Source organism: Camarhynchus parvulus, chromosome 2 (assembly GCF_901933205.1).
Source record: "Camarhynchus parvulus chromosome 2, STF_HiC, whole genome shotgun sequence".
Taxonomy (NCBI): Eukaryota; Metazoa; Chordata; class Aves; order Passeriformes; family Thraupidae; genus Camarhynchus; species Camarhynchus parvulus.
Window position 1 is genome coordinate 6,528,924 of NC_044572.1, and position 16,091 is coordinate 6,545,014.

Genomic DNA, 16,091 nt, shown 5'->3' on the forward strand with positions numbered 1-16,091 from the left:
CCACAGAGTCAAATTTCCAGACTTCACAGGAAAGCTCATAACATCTAATTGTCTCCTGACTCCCTTCCTGGTCAGATCAGACTTGATGAAGTTGCTTTCATGTGTGCCAAGCAAAGACAGTATCTTCCCTGGGAAAAGCCAAAGGCAGCAGCTTGTCACAAACAAGGAGCACTCGTGGGTCACAGGCAGGGAAAGGCACAGCCACGAAGCTCAATATTATTCCATAAATATTTATGAGGAGCAAATAAGTATTAATAAACTGAAAAGGTGAAAGAACAGTCCACTGTCAGCCTAAATCAAGAAAACTGTGCCAGCAAGCATTTTCCCAGGCAACATCTGCCACTTCCAGGGCTCAGATGGGCCAGGCACCTCTCCAGGCAGGCAGAGCAGAGGCAGATCCTGGTTTGGGGAAGCTCCAGGTGAAACCTCACTGAGGCCAGCTGAGCTGTGCTAGCTGGCCTCAGGCAGGTGAACAGAGCAGGGCTCAGCACACTGCATTTATTCAGTGATAGCCAGCAGAGGTGTGTAGCCAAATTCCTCTTCACAGAGAAAAGCAAGGCACAATTCTTCTCAAGAATATTTCTGGGTTTCACATTCTCTGAACACCAAAGAAAGAAAACACAATTCTTTTTTGGAATGGAAAGAAAACACAATTTCTTTCAGAAATGAAAACACAGTATCATTTGCTGTGCCTGTGTTTGTGCAAAAATAGAATGCAATATAGAGATTGTTTACCCAAAGTCATGGCATTTTGTTTCCTTGGCCTATCAGGGCCAGGAGTGTGTGTGTCAGGACTGTCAGGTGACAGTCACAAAATTCAGTACAGTTGTGCACAGAGTTAAGTACTTAACAGATTCAGTTTTAGATGTATAGAATAATATAATATAGTATATTATAATAGCAATAATATAGTATAATAAAGTAATTAATTAGCCTTCTGATATCAATGGAGTTCTCTTCATCACTCCTCTGTTGTCAGGGCCTTGCAGCATTGCCATGGAGGTGCAGGAGCCACAGCCCAGCTGTGACAGCCACGTGCAGGTGACAGAGGACACCCAGCACCGTGTGCTCTGCACACTGCAGCACACAGAGCTGAGCCAGCCCTGGGAGCTGCTGGAACCAAGCTCCCCACACCTTCTGACTGACACACAACAGGGCTGAAGAGGCTCTCAGCCCTTTCCTGCTCTTCATTTGCTGCTATTTCTGCTATTAAAGCTTTCCTTCTATTTCCAGTGTAAGGGCACCTCACCATCCCCTCTCTTAGGGCTAAAACAAGATTCCCTTTGAAACTTCACACTAATTCCCTCACAGACACTGAGACTAAATATTTACTTTTATGAATCAGCGTTGCTTCATTGGTATGACTGGTGCCCTGTTATATAAGGGTAACATCTCCAATTTTCCCACAACTAACAACAGGTTTAGAATACTTTCCAAAGTATCTCAGGAATCATTTTCCAGGGTGGGAACATGTGATGTGTGCTGTGATTGCTGACCAGCAGAGGGAGATGGGACACTGTTCCCAAACAAAAATCCAAAAATCTGGAATCTTTCAAAGGATGCCATGAGAACACAACCCAGATCCATGTTTTTTCTTCCTCCACTGATGATTACTAACTTGTATGAAGGGAGGCAAGAAGTGAGCTCCTAAATTGTGCGTTTTAATTCTAATATTAATAAAAACCTGAATTCAAATCACTGGAGAACTTTTTCAAGGCATCAAGTTTTTTTTTTTTTTTGGTGGGTGTTTTGTGTTTGTTTTTATGTTAGGTGAAACGCTGATGTGGGTAGGAAAGAAACCGAGCCAGGAAAGACAAATATTCATTTGAGAGGATTCATGGACACTGAATGTTTCAGAGCTGTGTTTTCAAAGTACAAACTGTTACTAAGTCCTGAGGTACTGGACAATAAGTAATTTTTAATAAGTAATTAAAAATTAAAATGCAAGGAACAGTTTAGAAATTTTATTTGACTACTCTTATTGAATTAATTCTCCACCATGTACTTATTCTGCCATCTTAGACAAATAAAAAAATGCTGTTCTATTTTCAAATTCCATACATGTTTGTGCACCAGCCACACCAATCAAACTGAATGACCATAATGTGCTTTGAAAACACTGATAGTGGCACACGAACACAGGGTGCCAGGTAAAGAACTAAACAGAAATACTGAACAGAAGTATTTAAAAGATCTCCTAACAGTGTAGGCTTGGGAAGCATTCAGATCTCCCTTTTTAGTGTTTTCTTAAATAGTTCTGCAAAACCTGCTAAGTTGGAAGATAGTGCCCATGTTGGAAGAGGACTCCTGCTTTACAGTATTAATTTAATACTGTAAAGTATTAAAAGTAAACTTTAATTTATAAAGTTTATAACTTTATAAATTAAAAGTAATGCAAGTGGATTAAATGTAATAATGCAAAGTCCAAAAAATGCCGTTTAGAGGGGGAAAAAAGCTCCTCACCAGCAATACAAACTCAAGATTTGGTCCATATTTATTGTATACTAGAGTCTGAACGAACAACTCCAGACTTCCCTTCCACCACCACTGCTCTCAAACACGTGGAGAAGCAGACTGAGGATGAGACTCCATGATCAGACTTTGTTCTCCTCTAGCTGTAATCCATGACAATCATCAGGGATGCCAAATAAGACAGGGATTTCGGTGAAGTGCTGGTGGGACGTTTCCCATCACCATTAAGTTACCTGTTCTCCTTTATGGTGAAAACTCCCAGGGCTCACTCACTGACAGTTTCCCCAGGGGTTACCTCACACTGGCTCACCCCCTGGAGAGGAAACTCTCACTTCTTGACATTAACAGCATTTTCTCAGCACAGCTCCAGCAATGAAAACTGGTACCTGGCATGATGTCTTTAATCAAGAGATCTGCAGACTCCAAAAGGAATCAGTGGCCTGCCCCAATGGGCAGAAGATTAAGTGGTAAATGGAATAAAGAACAATCATCTCTCCAACTGCAGCAGTGACCCAGGGGAGCACTGACAGTGCAGGTTGTGGGTCATGCCCACTGCAGATACCAACTCCCAGCATAGTGTGGGGAAAAAATATCTTCTGGAATGAAAAGGAGCCACACAGTCTTTGAGAAGAGATGAAAGAGTGCCAGTGAACCCCATCATCCTAAATCTACTTTTTCAGGTTAAAGAGGTCTAAATTTTTTACTCAAGAGCTGACAGTCATCCTCTCTTCCAGGCAGAAGAAAGGAAACACTGCAGAACTTTCCCCTCTCTAAGATGGTGAAAAAGTCAATGTCGATTTTCCACCTTTCAGATCACAGCCCTCAATCCAGCACTATATACAATTATCTGATACACAAGATGGTTCTGTGAATGTTTTGGGACTGAGTATCTGCTACATAGCTGCCTCTGACTGTGGAAAGCTGAGGTCTGAATAGTACATTCCAGACCAAAATTACTAAATGGGCTTAGTTAAGTCAGAATTTGAGCATCTTTACAAGGAAAAACACACTGAAACAGCAAGAAACCAAAGCAAGCAAAAAAAACCCCAAAAAACCAATTGCAAAATCCAGGAAACAAAGAAAGCCACAGCTTTCTACCACACTGCAGAACAGATTAGTCTGTTTCTATAGCAGGCAGCTAATGCCTTCTTTTGGCAAACACACTCTTCAGACAGAGCCAAGAGTCTAGCAGATGATTTACTGATTAAATGCAAAATGAGAAGCTGAAAACAAAAATTTTCTGGAGAATGTAATAATTTGCATAATTAAGCCATCCATTTGAGTCCTAAACTGTCTTATCAGTATAGCAGGAACAGCCTCACAGCACCTGGGTACTCCTTAGCTGTTGCACAAGGATCTTACACCAAATGCCTTTATGAAGATTCAGGTAACCATGAAGAAGCCAATATAGATTTGGGCTCATCTGAAATTTTTGGTTTTAGATAAAGGTTTTAACTGCAAACCAGGTTACATCCCCTCCTTCTGTTCTGCTAGGATGTCTTCCCCCAACTCCTCCTCCAGCACAACATGAAAGACACAGTTGAAACAATATAATTTTGTACAGTCAAAGCACAGCACGATGGCAGTACTTCTCTTCAACAGATCAAATTTCATTTAACACTCAGGAAACACTCATTAAAAAAATAAAAATGAACTGCAAGCAAAGGCAGACTGAAAGGAGAATACTCACTTGTAGCGTAGTGTCGAAAACAACAAGCTTAGAGCTTGTTGGAACAATGTCATAACACTTGTGTGACCTCATGAATCGCACATAAATGTCACTTTCCGATTCTTCAAGTGCTGCAAGTAAAAACATTGTGTTGTTTTATTTAAGTAACCTTAAAAAAAGAGTAGTTAAAAAAAAAAACATGCCAAATCAACTGAACACCATTGTGCAGAAGGACAACCCTAAAGCGAAACTCAAATTCACACCTTGAGATCTGGACAGACAGTCACAGGTTTGCACTTTGCATTTCAGACTCATCTTTCCTTTCAGATTAAATACAACAAAATGCATTGTTCTTCTTTGATGAGAAGGGACCTCTATGTTGAAAAGTTACACTCTCAAAAAATATAATTTTTTTCCCCTAACAGCAACTTAGCAGGACATGCATCTCAACACTATTATATAGAGAGGAAGACAGTTTGAAACTTGGGCTTGACTAACTCAAGCTCCTAAATTAGTATTCTTGAATCTTTACCACTACCTGTTTCACTTTTCACATAGCAATTTTCTATTTTCTAAAGAGGCAGCAGGCAAGTTGTGTAATCAGTTCCATTCTCTTCAGGCTACACAGAGCATCACAGCTCCAACACTTTGTTTATAAAACCAGGATCCACGTGGCTGGAATGGTTCTAGTGCTGCATGTCTGTAGCAAGGACATGCAATCCCATCCATATTACCTTAAATTTCCTTTGCATTTGTTCAGATGCATGTGCATACAACCCCTAGATTTGCTAAGATACATTAACCTTTTCCTTTTTTGGGCAGTTTGGCTCTCTGTTCTTTCCAGCAGGTACCTAGAACTTGGTCAAGGATAATTCCTCCATTAGAGATTTGCCCTTTAGGCCCTGTAATAATTCCACAGAAACTTGGACACATATTACACTTTTGAAAAGCACAATAAAAAAGACAACAAGTTAAAAAAAAAAACCTTTAAATACCTACTGACCATTAAAGAGCTTCATAGTAGGGAGTTAAAAACTCAAAATCCTGATTTGCTAGATTTGCTCAAAATCAGTTATCTTGCTCTGGATAAATTGTCATTTCCACCAAATGGCTCAGCACAGCCTTTTTAGTCCAAATTTACAGAAGCAAAGCTGGATTTCCCCTACAAGTGGCTGCTCCAGGATCCAGCAGTTTCTACACACTGAGAAAGTAATTAATTTCCTACTCCCATTACTCTTAAAATAAATAAATAAATAATCGATAAGTCTGGTCTTTAGAAAGTTATGGTTGCTTCTACAATCCTAAGTGCAGTCCCAAGAACCCTTATTTACTTCAATCTCGAGTTTCTAAACAATTAAGATACTAAAGATAAAGATAAAGATACTAAGATTTCTAAACAATTAAGATACAGACAGAAACAAGCATAGGAACACCTCAAATTCCACCAGAACAGTGGAATCACCATCCTTGGACATGTTCAAAAATTGTGTGGATGTGGCACTTGGGGACATGGGATGGTGAACATGGTGTTAACACTTGGACTTAATGATCTTAAAAAGTTTTTTCCAACCTAAATGATTCAGTGATTCTACAAACCACAAAACAACCAGCTGAAAAAAATGAACCCTCTCAGAGCACATCATGGCTCCACAGAGTCCTGCCAACTCCCTAAGAATTTTTAAATGCATCAGGATAAGCACAATAACTGTGAGCCAGAACAATTCCATCAGGGGAGGCTGCTCATGGCAGCCACAGCCAGGAACTCCTACCAGCACAGTGAAGGTGTGCCCATAAACCCTCCTCTCACTTACCACACATTCCCACCCTCCAAACACAGCTTCAACTGGACCTCAAAATCCCCACCCAGGTGCAAAGGAATGGTTAAATGTTACCTCACCTTGTGCTGTCTTCCAGCTCAGGGGAGACACCACAAAGTGACAGCTTCCCTTTAATTTTAACTGGAAAGTTACAATTAAAAATATTCAGAAGCATGAGATAGCCATCTGTGAGCACTGTTAACACCCCTGTAAATAGCTAGGAAACTCTAGCAGGATCTGGACAAGGATCAAATTGTCCAGCTGGAACTGAGGCTTATTTCTACAAAAGATCCTTATACCATAAGTAAGTACAATGCACCACTTTATTAGTTACTAACTGAACATGCAAAACATCAGCAACACTGATTTAACTTCAAGTGCCTGTTGGAAAGGATATTTAAGACCTCCTAACACCTTCAGCTACCTGGGAATACTCAGCAGCTGCCACAGCCCAATTCTTTGTACAGATACTGTGCATTATGTATATATTATGTACATACACAGCTGTTCAATGGAGAAAAAGGTTTCCCAAACCTAAGGCTCAGCACATTTCAGGGATGCACCCACACCCTGCACAGGGCATAATCCTCTTTACAGTTTCTCTCCCCTTCCACTGCTTTGGGTTTTATCCAAGTACCGCTGCAAATATAACTGATCAAATTAGAACACCCTCATCTCCATGGGGATATTTCTACTTTGTTACCTGCTTAGTCTCTTGTTCCAGTCTTATTTGGTGGCCTCCAGGAGGGTTTGGGGGCCCTGGCAGGGTTTGGTAGCCTCAAGGAGGGTTTGGTGGCCCCCAGGAGGTTTTGCTGACTGCCAGGAGGGTTTGGTGGCCCGGGCAGTGTTTGGTGGCCCTGGCAAGATTTAAAAGCCAAACCCTGCCAGGGCCATCAAAACCTCCTGGCTGCTACCAAACTTCTCCAGGGCCACCAAACCCTTGTGGGGCCACTTCTAACCTCCTGGGGGACACCAAACACTGCCAGGGCCACCAAACCCTCTTGGGGGCCACCAAACCCTCCTGGGGGCCACTTCTAACATCCTGGGAGACACCAAACCCTTTTGGGGGCCACCAAACTCTGCCAGGGGCAACAAAACCCTTCTGGATGCAACCAGACCCTCCTGGGGGCTACCAAACTCTTCTAGGGCCAACAAACCCTGCCAGGGCCACAAAAAAATGCCATGGCCACCAAATATATTTTGATGGGGGCTACCAAATATATCTTCCCTGCCCATTCATTCTGAAGCCTCTGCAGCACCTGCCAAGCAGTGTTTCCTTTGGAAGGACATGGACAGATCCCTGCTGGCCTGACTTACAACCTCCTCAGTCTCTGCACATCATCTCTGATCTGCACCTGAGATCATCTGCCCAGCATGCAGGAGATGTGAGCACAGAACTGCCTCCAGCCAAAGCTCAGCTCTCCACAGCTCATCCTCTGCAAATCAGCTGCCTCACAGAGCAGATTCCCAGCAGGAGGCACCTGAATCTAGAGCAGGATCAGGGAGGAGAAGAATCCACTAATAAGGAGCTGAATGTGTATTTCTGTGGGGGTGCACACTCATGCAAGCTGATCTCCTGAAGATTCATCTGGAACTTATTTTGCAAGTAGACATTGCCCACGTGCACCCCTCTCCACGAGCTGAAGGCAAAAATATCCAAATTCCCAGCGCTGTTTTTTGTGATTTTTTAATAGAAAAGAAAGAGAAGTCACCTGAAAGGTTACAAATAAACCCTGTCAGACAGTTTAACACCTGAAGCTGAGCACCTTGTCATATAGGCTTTTACAGGGTAAATTCTCTGCATTGGCATTTTATTTGCTCCTACTGTAAGAGACCCTTTAAAGAGTGGAAAATCAATCTATTTGTATTTTTGCCACTCTGCTCCTCAGTCTTATTCACCAAAATGATTTTTACTTTCTCCCTTTCTCCTACCCTTCACTACAAAATGAGACATGCTTTTGGCTTTTATTTCAGCCAGTAGATGTTATTTACAAGAGCATCATAGCTCTGTGTTTTTTTTTTTTTTTTGGACAGATTAATTATTCACCAATACTGACTCAGATTGCAGTGAGACTCAGTACAAAGCATAATTCTCTATTCAAGAGCTCTAAGGTAGAACTACCATCTGAACACTCATGAATGACACAGAAACTTCTGCAGCATTGCTGAAGCCATTTCCTCAGAGATCTACTGAACAGATCCTTCAGTTCCACTCATGCCTTTGCCTGGGTGATTTCCTCTCAGAAATGCAGGATGATTTCCTGCAGGGTGATTTCCTCTCAGAATTTAAAGTCCTTCAAAAGTAGAAAAAAAAAGAGGAAAAATAAACAAACAAACAAAAAAGTGCCCGCAGATGGAGACTAGGAATATAATGTCAACACTCATGGAAAAGCTTCCAAATACTGCAACATAAAAACCTAAAGTTCCTCAGAAGTGTCTATTGCAAGCCATAGGCTGCATTTCTAGGCTGTGTTCTTACTGGGATGGCCCAACAAGATCCTGGACCTAAACTGCTTCCTGATCTCAACAATGTAACTTCAGGACGTCTCCTACTGTATTTAATGTTTCGGCTGTGTTATGCTCCTGGTATCCAGTCATATTTCAAGTTCACTTGTTGGTTCCAGGAGCATTTGAAAGAAATAGTTTCACTGAGGCTGGGTTCTCTCACCTTCTTGAAAGTGTTAATTCCACCACAGCCATGCCACAGCAGCTCTCCAAAACCCTGTCCTCATGGTTAGATTGAGGGTTGGGACCTCTGGCAACTCTCAATCATTTGAAGAACTCAAACTTAAGAACCTAAACCTTGTTACTAACCTAAACAACTGTTAGTATAACTGACTTCTCAAAGTTTCATATGAAATTATTGGCCAAATTTTAAAGGCTCTTTAAAAAGGAAAAACAGCAGAGAGCAGTATGTAAAATATACACTCAGCTAACTGCCTAGGCTGGTGAACAGCTTGCAGGAAGACAGAAACCACAAATATACACAGTAATTGCACCATTCTGCCTGATTTTTTAATAAGAATTAGTATGGAAACCATGCAACTTAAAAAGCTTAAGAATTCTCTTAGAGCAGCAGGAGCTGAGCTAAGCACTCCCAGCTCTACTTTTCACCTTGACTACTATTGGCATAATCATCTCCCCTCAGCCAGGACCAATAGATAAAAGGAAATGGGGAAGTAGAAATGTAGTTTTGTGATGTTCTCACTTGTACTAAGCAACCCAGTTAGGAGAAAACACATTTTATTTCCTGTTACTGCACACATACATATCTGCACTTCAGGGCACTCCAAGCCATACTTCTATTTTAAAAGTTGCATGATATTGCTGAATATCAAATTTCAGATGCCAGAGAATGAAAATATTAAAGACCAAAGATTTTTTCATCACAATGTTTACTATGGAACTGATCCAACAGCAATACATTAAGTCAAATTTATCAGTGTAATTATACTGATAAACTTTATTGAAAGGTGTTATGCCAAAGTACTCTATACTATTCTTATATGTATATATAAATACACCCACATATTTATATATTTCCTGCCCTCTCCTTACATTAGGAGCTACCCAGGACAACGACAGTATCCACAGCAAAGATCAGCTTAGCTGTGCCAAGTGCTGCCAGAAGACACCAGGGTGAGCAATCACTTCAATAAGCCAGGACAAGTCACCCTCTCTCCCCCTCCTGTTACAGATAACCCCCGGCAGAGAACACAACAGGTAAAAGACATCATTAACCTTGTAAATTGTTCTTCTGACTGTGGTTTTATCTGAAAGCTGTCACCAAAACCGGCTTTAAAGTTTCTGATAACTCCTGGTCTGAATTTACTGAAGGAGTTCCTTAATATCCTTGAAAACCACCCACACAGCTTTCACAGTGCTGGAGATTGTAGGAGTTCCAGTATAAGTCACTAACACAACACAGATCTGGAAAGGAACATCCTCAATGGATACAGTTCATCCACTCCAAGAGCAACAGTGACACCACTCCCAAGGAACCATAAACTATTCCTGACCACCAGGCCCTGGAACACAGCCTTCAAGGGAAACAGAGGCATCTGAATGAAGCAGGGTTTCTGGAATAATGTTCAGGGAATCAAATGTCCAGGTAGGATTTGATCAGCATTCCTCAGCAAAGGGACAGTCAGGAACAGATTCATCCAGTAATTGCTCTGTACAGGAGGTTGCTGTGATCATGAGCAAGAGCTTCACTTCAGCCTACCTTCTGCAAGACAAATATTTAGCAGGTTTTTAGCTAGGTTTGAATGCTTCACAAATTCAAATGTGTGTGGTATATCCAGTGAAAAGCTTGGGAACAGAGGGGTTGGCAGAGAAGTGCAAGAAACTGCAATTTTGTACAGAATAACACACTAAGGGGCCATGACTGCTCACTCTGCTGAAGAGCCAAGAACACTGGAAACAGCGGACAAGAAACCAGACACCAGAAGCTGAATCAATGTCAGACTTGGTAGGAAGAGAATACTAACATAATTTAAGAAGGGCAAGCACGGGAGAAAAGAAGCACTGTTGTGCTGTATCATTTTCTGTATCTGATTTATGTTTATTCATAAGGAAACTTATCTCAAAAAGAAAGAAAACACCACCAAGTAACCACCCATGTAATCAGCCACAGGATAAGACTAAGTGGTAAAAAAAGACAGAAAAAGAAGAGATGGTCACAGGAATACCTATTCTATGTGGCAGGAGATAAATCACAGAACCAGAGAATATCCTTGGAAGGGACCCACAAGCATCAGAGTCCAGCTCCTGGCTCTACACAAAACAACCCCAAAAGTTTTAGAACATGCTTGACAAGACTTTGTCACAGAAATGGCAGCCAAGACTAGCAATGTACTACTTCCAATTATACAGGGGAAAAACCAAACAGGTTTACAATCCAATATAAAGGAAATAATATGATGACAGTGATAGAAGTTGACAACTCCATCACAAGCTGAAAGGCTTTCAAATGCAAGGAACAGGAATAAAGGATGTAGAGACAGAAACAAGACTTTATTTTTCTTTCTGAGAACTGCAAAGAGCTTTAAAATATTCTAGAAGACCACACATTGATGTTACACAGTAGCATTATTCATGCAGCCACGGGCTACAGGGCATGGATGTTGCAGAGTGAACATTTCCCACCCTCATCTAAAGGAATGCCTGAGCTGGCAGATAAAGATTACAGCAAGTTTACAGATGGAAGAAACTCTGATACAAAGAAGTGATAGGAAATGTATCTGGAGATCAGTATCAGGAGCTTCTTCAGTGTTCCAACATTAATTCAGTTGTATGTGATGTGACAGAGGAAAAATATTTCAAAAAGAAGTGTGAGCACACAGGAACTACAATAGAGTAAGTGAGCTCTCCCTTGCTAACTGCACCTCATCCTGCAAATAGGAAGAGGGTCCAGAGGCACAGAAAATGAGAGAGGAGAACAGGTACATGAACAGATAAATACCAGTGAATAGAGAGGTAAATGTGCTGTCTTGTTGATCAGGTCTTCAAAGGATAATCCTTCTAATAACAGTAACAAACGAAAAGAAACCAGAACTCATCTTTAAGAACTATACTCAGAATTGCTTAAGACACTTTCAAACATAACCTTCACTATTGTGTGCATCTACCTTTATTTTTTGCACACATTTTAGTGTGTTTGCTGAATTCTAGAGTCAGTGCAACTGTTCAGTCACTTTGGATCAGCGAGGTAATTGAGATGTTTTCTCCCCTTGTCACAAGGAGTTGCTTCATGCAGAGACAGCAGGTTATTACGTGTGTAAACAGGAGTCACCCTGGCTAAAAGCAACCATTCCTGAACTCTGCAAGTTCAGGAAGGAGAAGATATACTACCAGTCTATAGGAAAGCCAAACAAATTCAAACCCAGTCAGAATTCTTAGGAGCGTATTGAAGCAAGTTATTAAAACCAGTGTATTTGTAAGCATCTACAAAGGCAGCTCATCAAAAGTAAAGAAAAAAGTCAACATGGCTGTGCCAGGAACAGTTCAGACCAACCAGCTTTTACCCAGAACAAAATGATCGACTGGATGAAAAAGAAGGAAGACACAAAATAAAAATAATATTAAAAAAAATCACAGTATGCTTGAGACACTAATTTTAAAGCAAGCATGGTTACCACTGCATGAGAAGACAGAGTAGAATCACCCCATGGTAGCTGCCTAACAAGCAATCCCAGCTGCAGCAAAACTAGAAACATAATTTTTTTTTTCAGTGGGTTTGCAAGACTGGATGACAACTGTGTGTGCTCTTAACAAGCCATGGACTCCAGTTCAAACTCTTCCCCAAGCTGGAACATTTGCAAGACCCACCTCATGCAAATCAGGTAGTGCAGAGTGGCAATGCAAGCTCACACTGCAGGACTTCACATTTCTACAACTCACTCTGGAAGTGTTTTTACAAGTAGTTTGATACTTCCCACTACAACAGAGTATTAGGGGATCAAGACTTCATTTCATTCAACATTCTCTTTAGTGATCTTCAAAACAGGAACAGAACACACTTTAAAGAGCTTGCAGTAGGAGTTTGAAATGGTTGCGAAACTTAGAACTTCACAGTATCTTCAAACTGAATTTAGAAGTAGATTGAGATAATACAATTCTTCAGGAAATACCAAAATCTGAAAGAAACACTCAACTGGAAGAGTGCAAATTATGGAGTAACTAAACACCACCACTACTGAGAGAGAAGTACCTTGCTATTAACTTAATTTGCTACAGCAGAAGTAAAGAAGAAAAGGCAGTTTGCTTCAACAAAATAATAGGCAAACAAAAAAACCACCACAGGTGCTGGAGAGCTATTAATGCATTCCACAAGCTGGTTAGACAGAACAAAGCAACCTTAGGACACTGTACAACCTCCTTCCTTAAAGGTTCTAAACAGGGAATGAGACAAGTGTCTCCAAAAGCACATCCTGCTTAGAACAAAACAGTTATTAGTTCTTGACAATACTTCAAAAGATCCACTTTGCTGGTTTTGAGGTTTAGATACCTACATGTCTTCAAATTCCAGCAGTACCTAAGACTTGTAAAAGAAAAGTGATACAAACAATTGTTTGAAAGAATGAAAGATTTGGATTGTGTTGCAGTCTTACAGTCACAGCAAGCTTCAAAATCCTGCCCTGAATTTTGTTCCTCTTTATTGGTGTTAGTTAAGTCCTGGTAACTGGGCTAAGTTAACACTTGTGTTTTACTGTAGCTCTCCACTGGCAGTGTGGAGAAGCAAATTATTATTGTGAGATTTGAGACAGACAAAAAAAAGTGATGGGCAGCTTAAGAAACTCCACATTCCTGAGCTAATCATAGTAACTCTGAAGTGCCTTGTCCAGGCAGGCAGAGAAACTTATTTGTGTACAAGCAAGAGCTGCCTTGTTTAGGACCTAACCGGTAAACAGCACCATAAACCCAACTGAATCCTTTTGAAAGTACTTTTGAAACAGCTCTGTATCTCTTAAATCAACTGTTGGTCAAAGGTCTGTACTTTGAGAAAAGCATCACTGTGGTTTTGTGAATAAAGGTAGCAACTTCAGCCTGCAGCCTTAATGCTTCTAGGATTTTCACCACAACAAAGGATAAGCTGACCTGAAGAATTTTCTAAAGCATGTTCAAGATTTTCCCTTGACAACAGGCACTCCATTTTTCCCTAAGCATCCCAAACAAAAAAAGATCTAAATTAAGATGTCGCCTGTCTGGAATGTGGGCCTGCTCTTCAAGATTGCGAGACACGAAAGGCAAGAAACTAAAAATGGTATTAAACTTCTGAATATTAATATCAGCAACCACTCTGTGCAGAGCTGGATTCAAGGGAACTTTAAGGTATGTGATTAATGAGATAATAAACCAGCCTGTATCTCTGCTGCAAGATTAGTAAACAATCTGAATTTTTGCTGTATCTTTAGTACAAGCCCAAGTCCTACTAGATACACAGTTTGCACAAACTTTTAGAAAAGAAATCGAGAAGTAAATAGAAAAGAATTTAAGTCTTCTAGGAATTAGTTTAAGATCAAACCTAAACATGCAGCTTAACCAAAGCAAAAATCACACAACAAGCATTTTCAAAATGAGCACACAGCATCTTCACAAGCTGCAGCCATATCCCCACTGAACAGGGCAAATATTTAATCTGGAGGCAATCTTCCACTGAAGACTAAACTCAAAGTATCAATGCTTTAAAGGAGAAATGCCTTTTTTAAGACTTCAGCCGTAAGGACTTTGGACTGTGCTTGCTGGAGAAAGTTTTGTGAAGTCCAATAAATTGCTGGTCTCAAATCCTAATTACTTACAACATCTGAAGTTGAAGCTTTTAATAATTAGGTATTTACATTTTCATTTCTCTCTAATTTGCCCTTGCACATTTCTTCTCCTTCCCTCCCTATGCATGCCAACACCTTCTAAACAGCTATTACTGGCATTTCTTATAAAAATTTATAAATCTGTATGCACACTTTAATGGGCTATTGAGTGCTCTGTTCCAATATACCACTTAGGAGATTTACCTACAGCAAGTGTAGCTTGAAGCTACACAGAAAAAGAACCAAGAGCTCTGTAACTCAACGAGGTGACATCCAACACACATTCAATGTGCTCAGAAACAGTTTTCTGGAACCCATTTCACAGGTATTATTGATTATTTCTCTACACCACAGATAAACTGCAACTCTTCCCAAAGCCGACCTGATGTCTATACAGAGCAGCATTGGAGTTTTGGAGAGGTTCTTTTTGCCTTATTTTTTTTTCAGGAACTGACTCAAAATAATTATATTAGAGAAGTTCAAGCAAGGCTGTGGCAGGAGAGATCCATGGAACTGCTTGTGGAGAGAGCAGAGCATTCACCTTCTGCACTCTGGCATTCAGAGACTTCCATCAAGGGCAGCCACACAATCCCTTGCTGTGAGTGATCACCCTCCACCCTGAACTGAGCCAAAGCATTAAATCTATCCTACAACCCTTCCTACAGTACCTGTGCTGGAGGTCAGAATACTGTTTCAAAGCTCTTACAGAAGAGTTTATATATCCATTTATTCTTGTGCCAATGTTGTACTTCATTTAATTTCCCTCCCCAGTGTTTACCCCCTTCCCATCCCTTCTAGGATATTTTCATACATACAGTGTAATCCCTTCCTGGTTTTCCTTTTACTGAGTTAAATGAGAAAAGCCTGATGGTTTCCTCATAAATGGCCTTTTTCTATGCCCATCTCAGTTTGCCCCCTTCTCCAGCAGCTCAGACATCTTTTTTCTCTGTCTTTACACCAGCAGAAATTCAAAATAAACAGCAGAAAAGAATGCCATAGTGTAAGGGACTGGTAGGACAAAAATCCCTTTTTGATTCTGTTTCTTAAAGTGCCCAGTGTCAGAATGAAATACTCTGACACAATATAAAGAGAAAAGCAAAATAATATAATAATATTGTAAAAAAAACCCCACCAAACAAAAATACCAACACAATTTAAAAGCACCCTAAAAAAAAAGACCAAAAGAAAATCACATCACAAGTAAAACCAGTGGTCTATAGCACAGGAAAATTGCTTTTAGACAAAATGTAGGAGGACCATTAACCTCTGCCACAGTCAAAACTGGTAAAATCACCCAACTGGTTCACTGAAAAAGTAAAATCCATAAAAAATTCAGCAGAGGAGGAAAGAACCTAAAACCAAGTTAGCTGTATTCAAACAGTATTCAGAAGCTACCTTGAAGATATCCACAACATAGTCAAAAACCTTTTAATGTGGTCCACTCTTAGAAGGACAAGGTAATCTAAGCTTTCCAAAGTTCCATCTAGGTGCCAAGCTGGATGCCTAAAAGAGAAATTCGACTTCGTTCTAACATAGTTAGCCTTGTATTAAACTGCTTTGGCTTTATGTTAGTCCCAGCCATTAGTGCAACCCTTCCACAGAAGGATTTTCCCCTGAATTGTGAGATTTTCCATTTGTCAGTCTTCTGTACTCATAGAGGAGCTACAGGAAAACCCTCCACAACAGGCACCCAAGGCAAACAGTCTCAGTATGGAGAGGAATATTTTGTTTCAGGACACAAGAACTGCTCTGAAAAACAATGCCATCAGCTCCTGTACTTACTCTGGAAATGCATCTCTTCATGTTTCACACTTTACTTCCCCA

General features: G+C 40.6%; 1 protein-coding gene across 4 annotated transcripts in view; it reads right to left on the bottom strand.

Annotated features, from left to right (window-relative positions):
- Positions 1 to 16,091, bottom strand: part of PRKAG2 (protein kinase AMP-activated non-catalytic subunit gamma 2) — a 182,427-nt gene that overhangs the window by 25,525 nt on the left and 140,811 nt on the right. For all 4 annotated transcript variants that reach the window (XM_030968488.1, XM_030968498.1, XM_030968507.1 and 1 more), the window contains one exon: positions 4,163 to 4,272. In XM_030968488.1, coding sequence (XP_030824348.1) covers positions 4,163 to 4,272 — 110 coding nt within the window. The remainder of the gene's footprint in view (positions 1 to 4,162; positions 4,273 to 16,091) is intronic.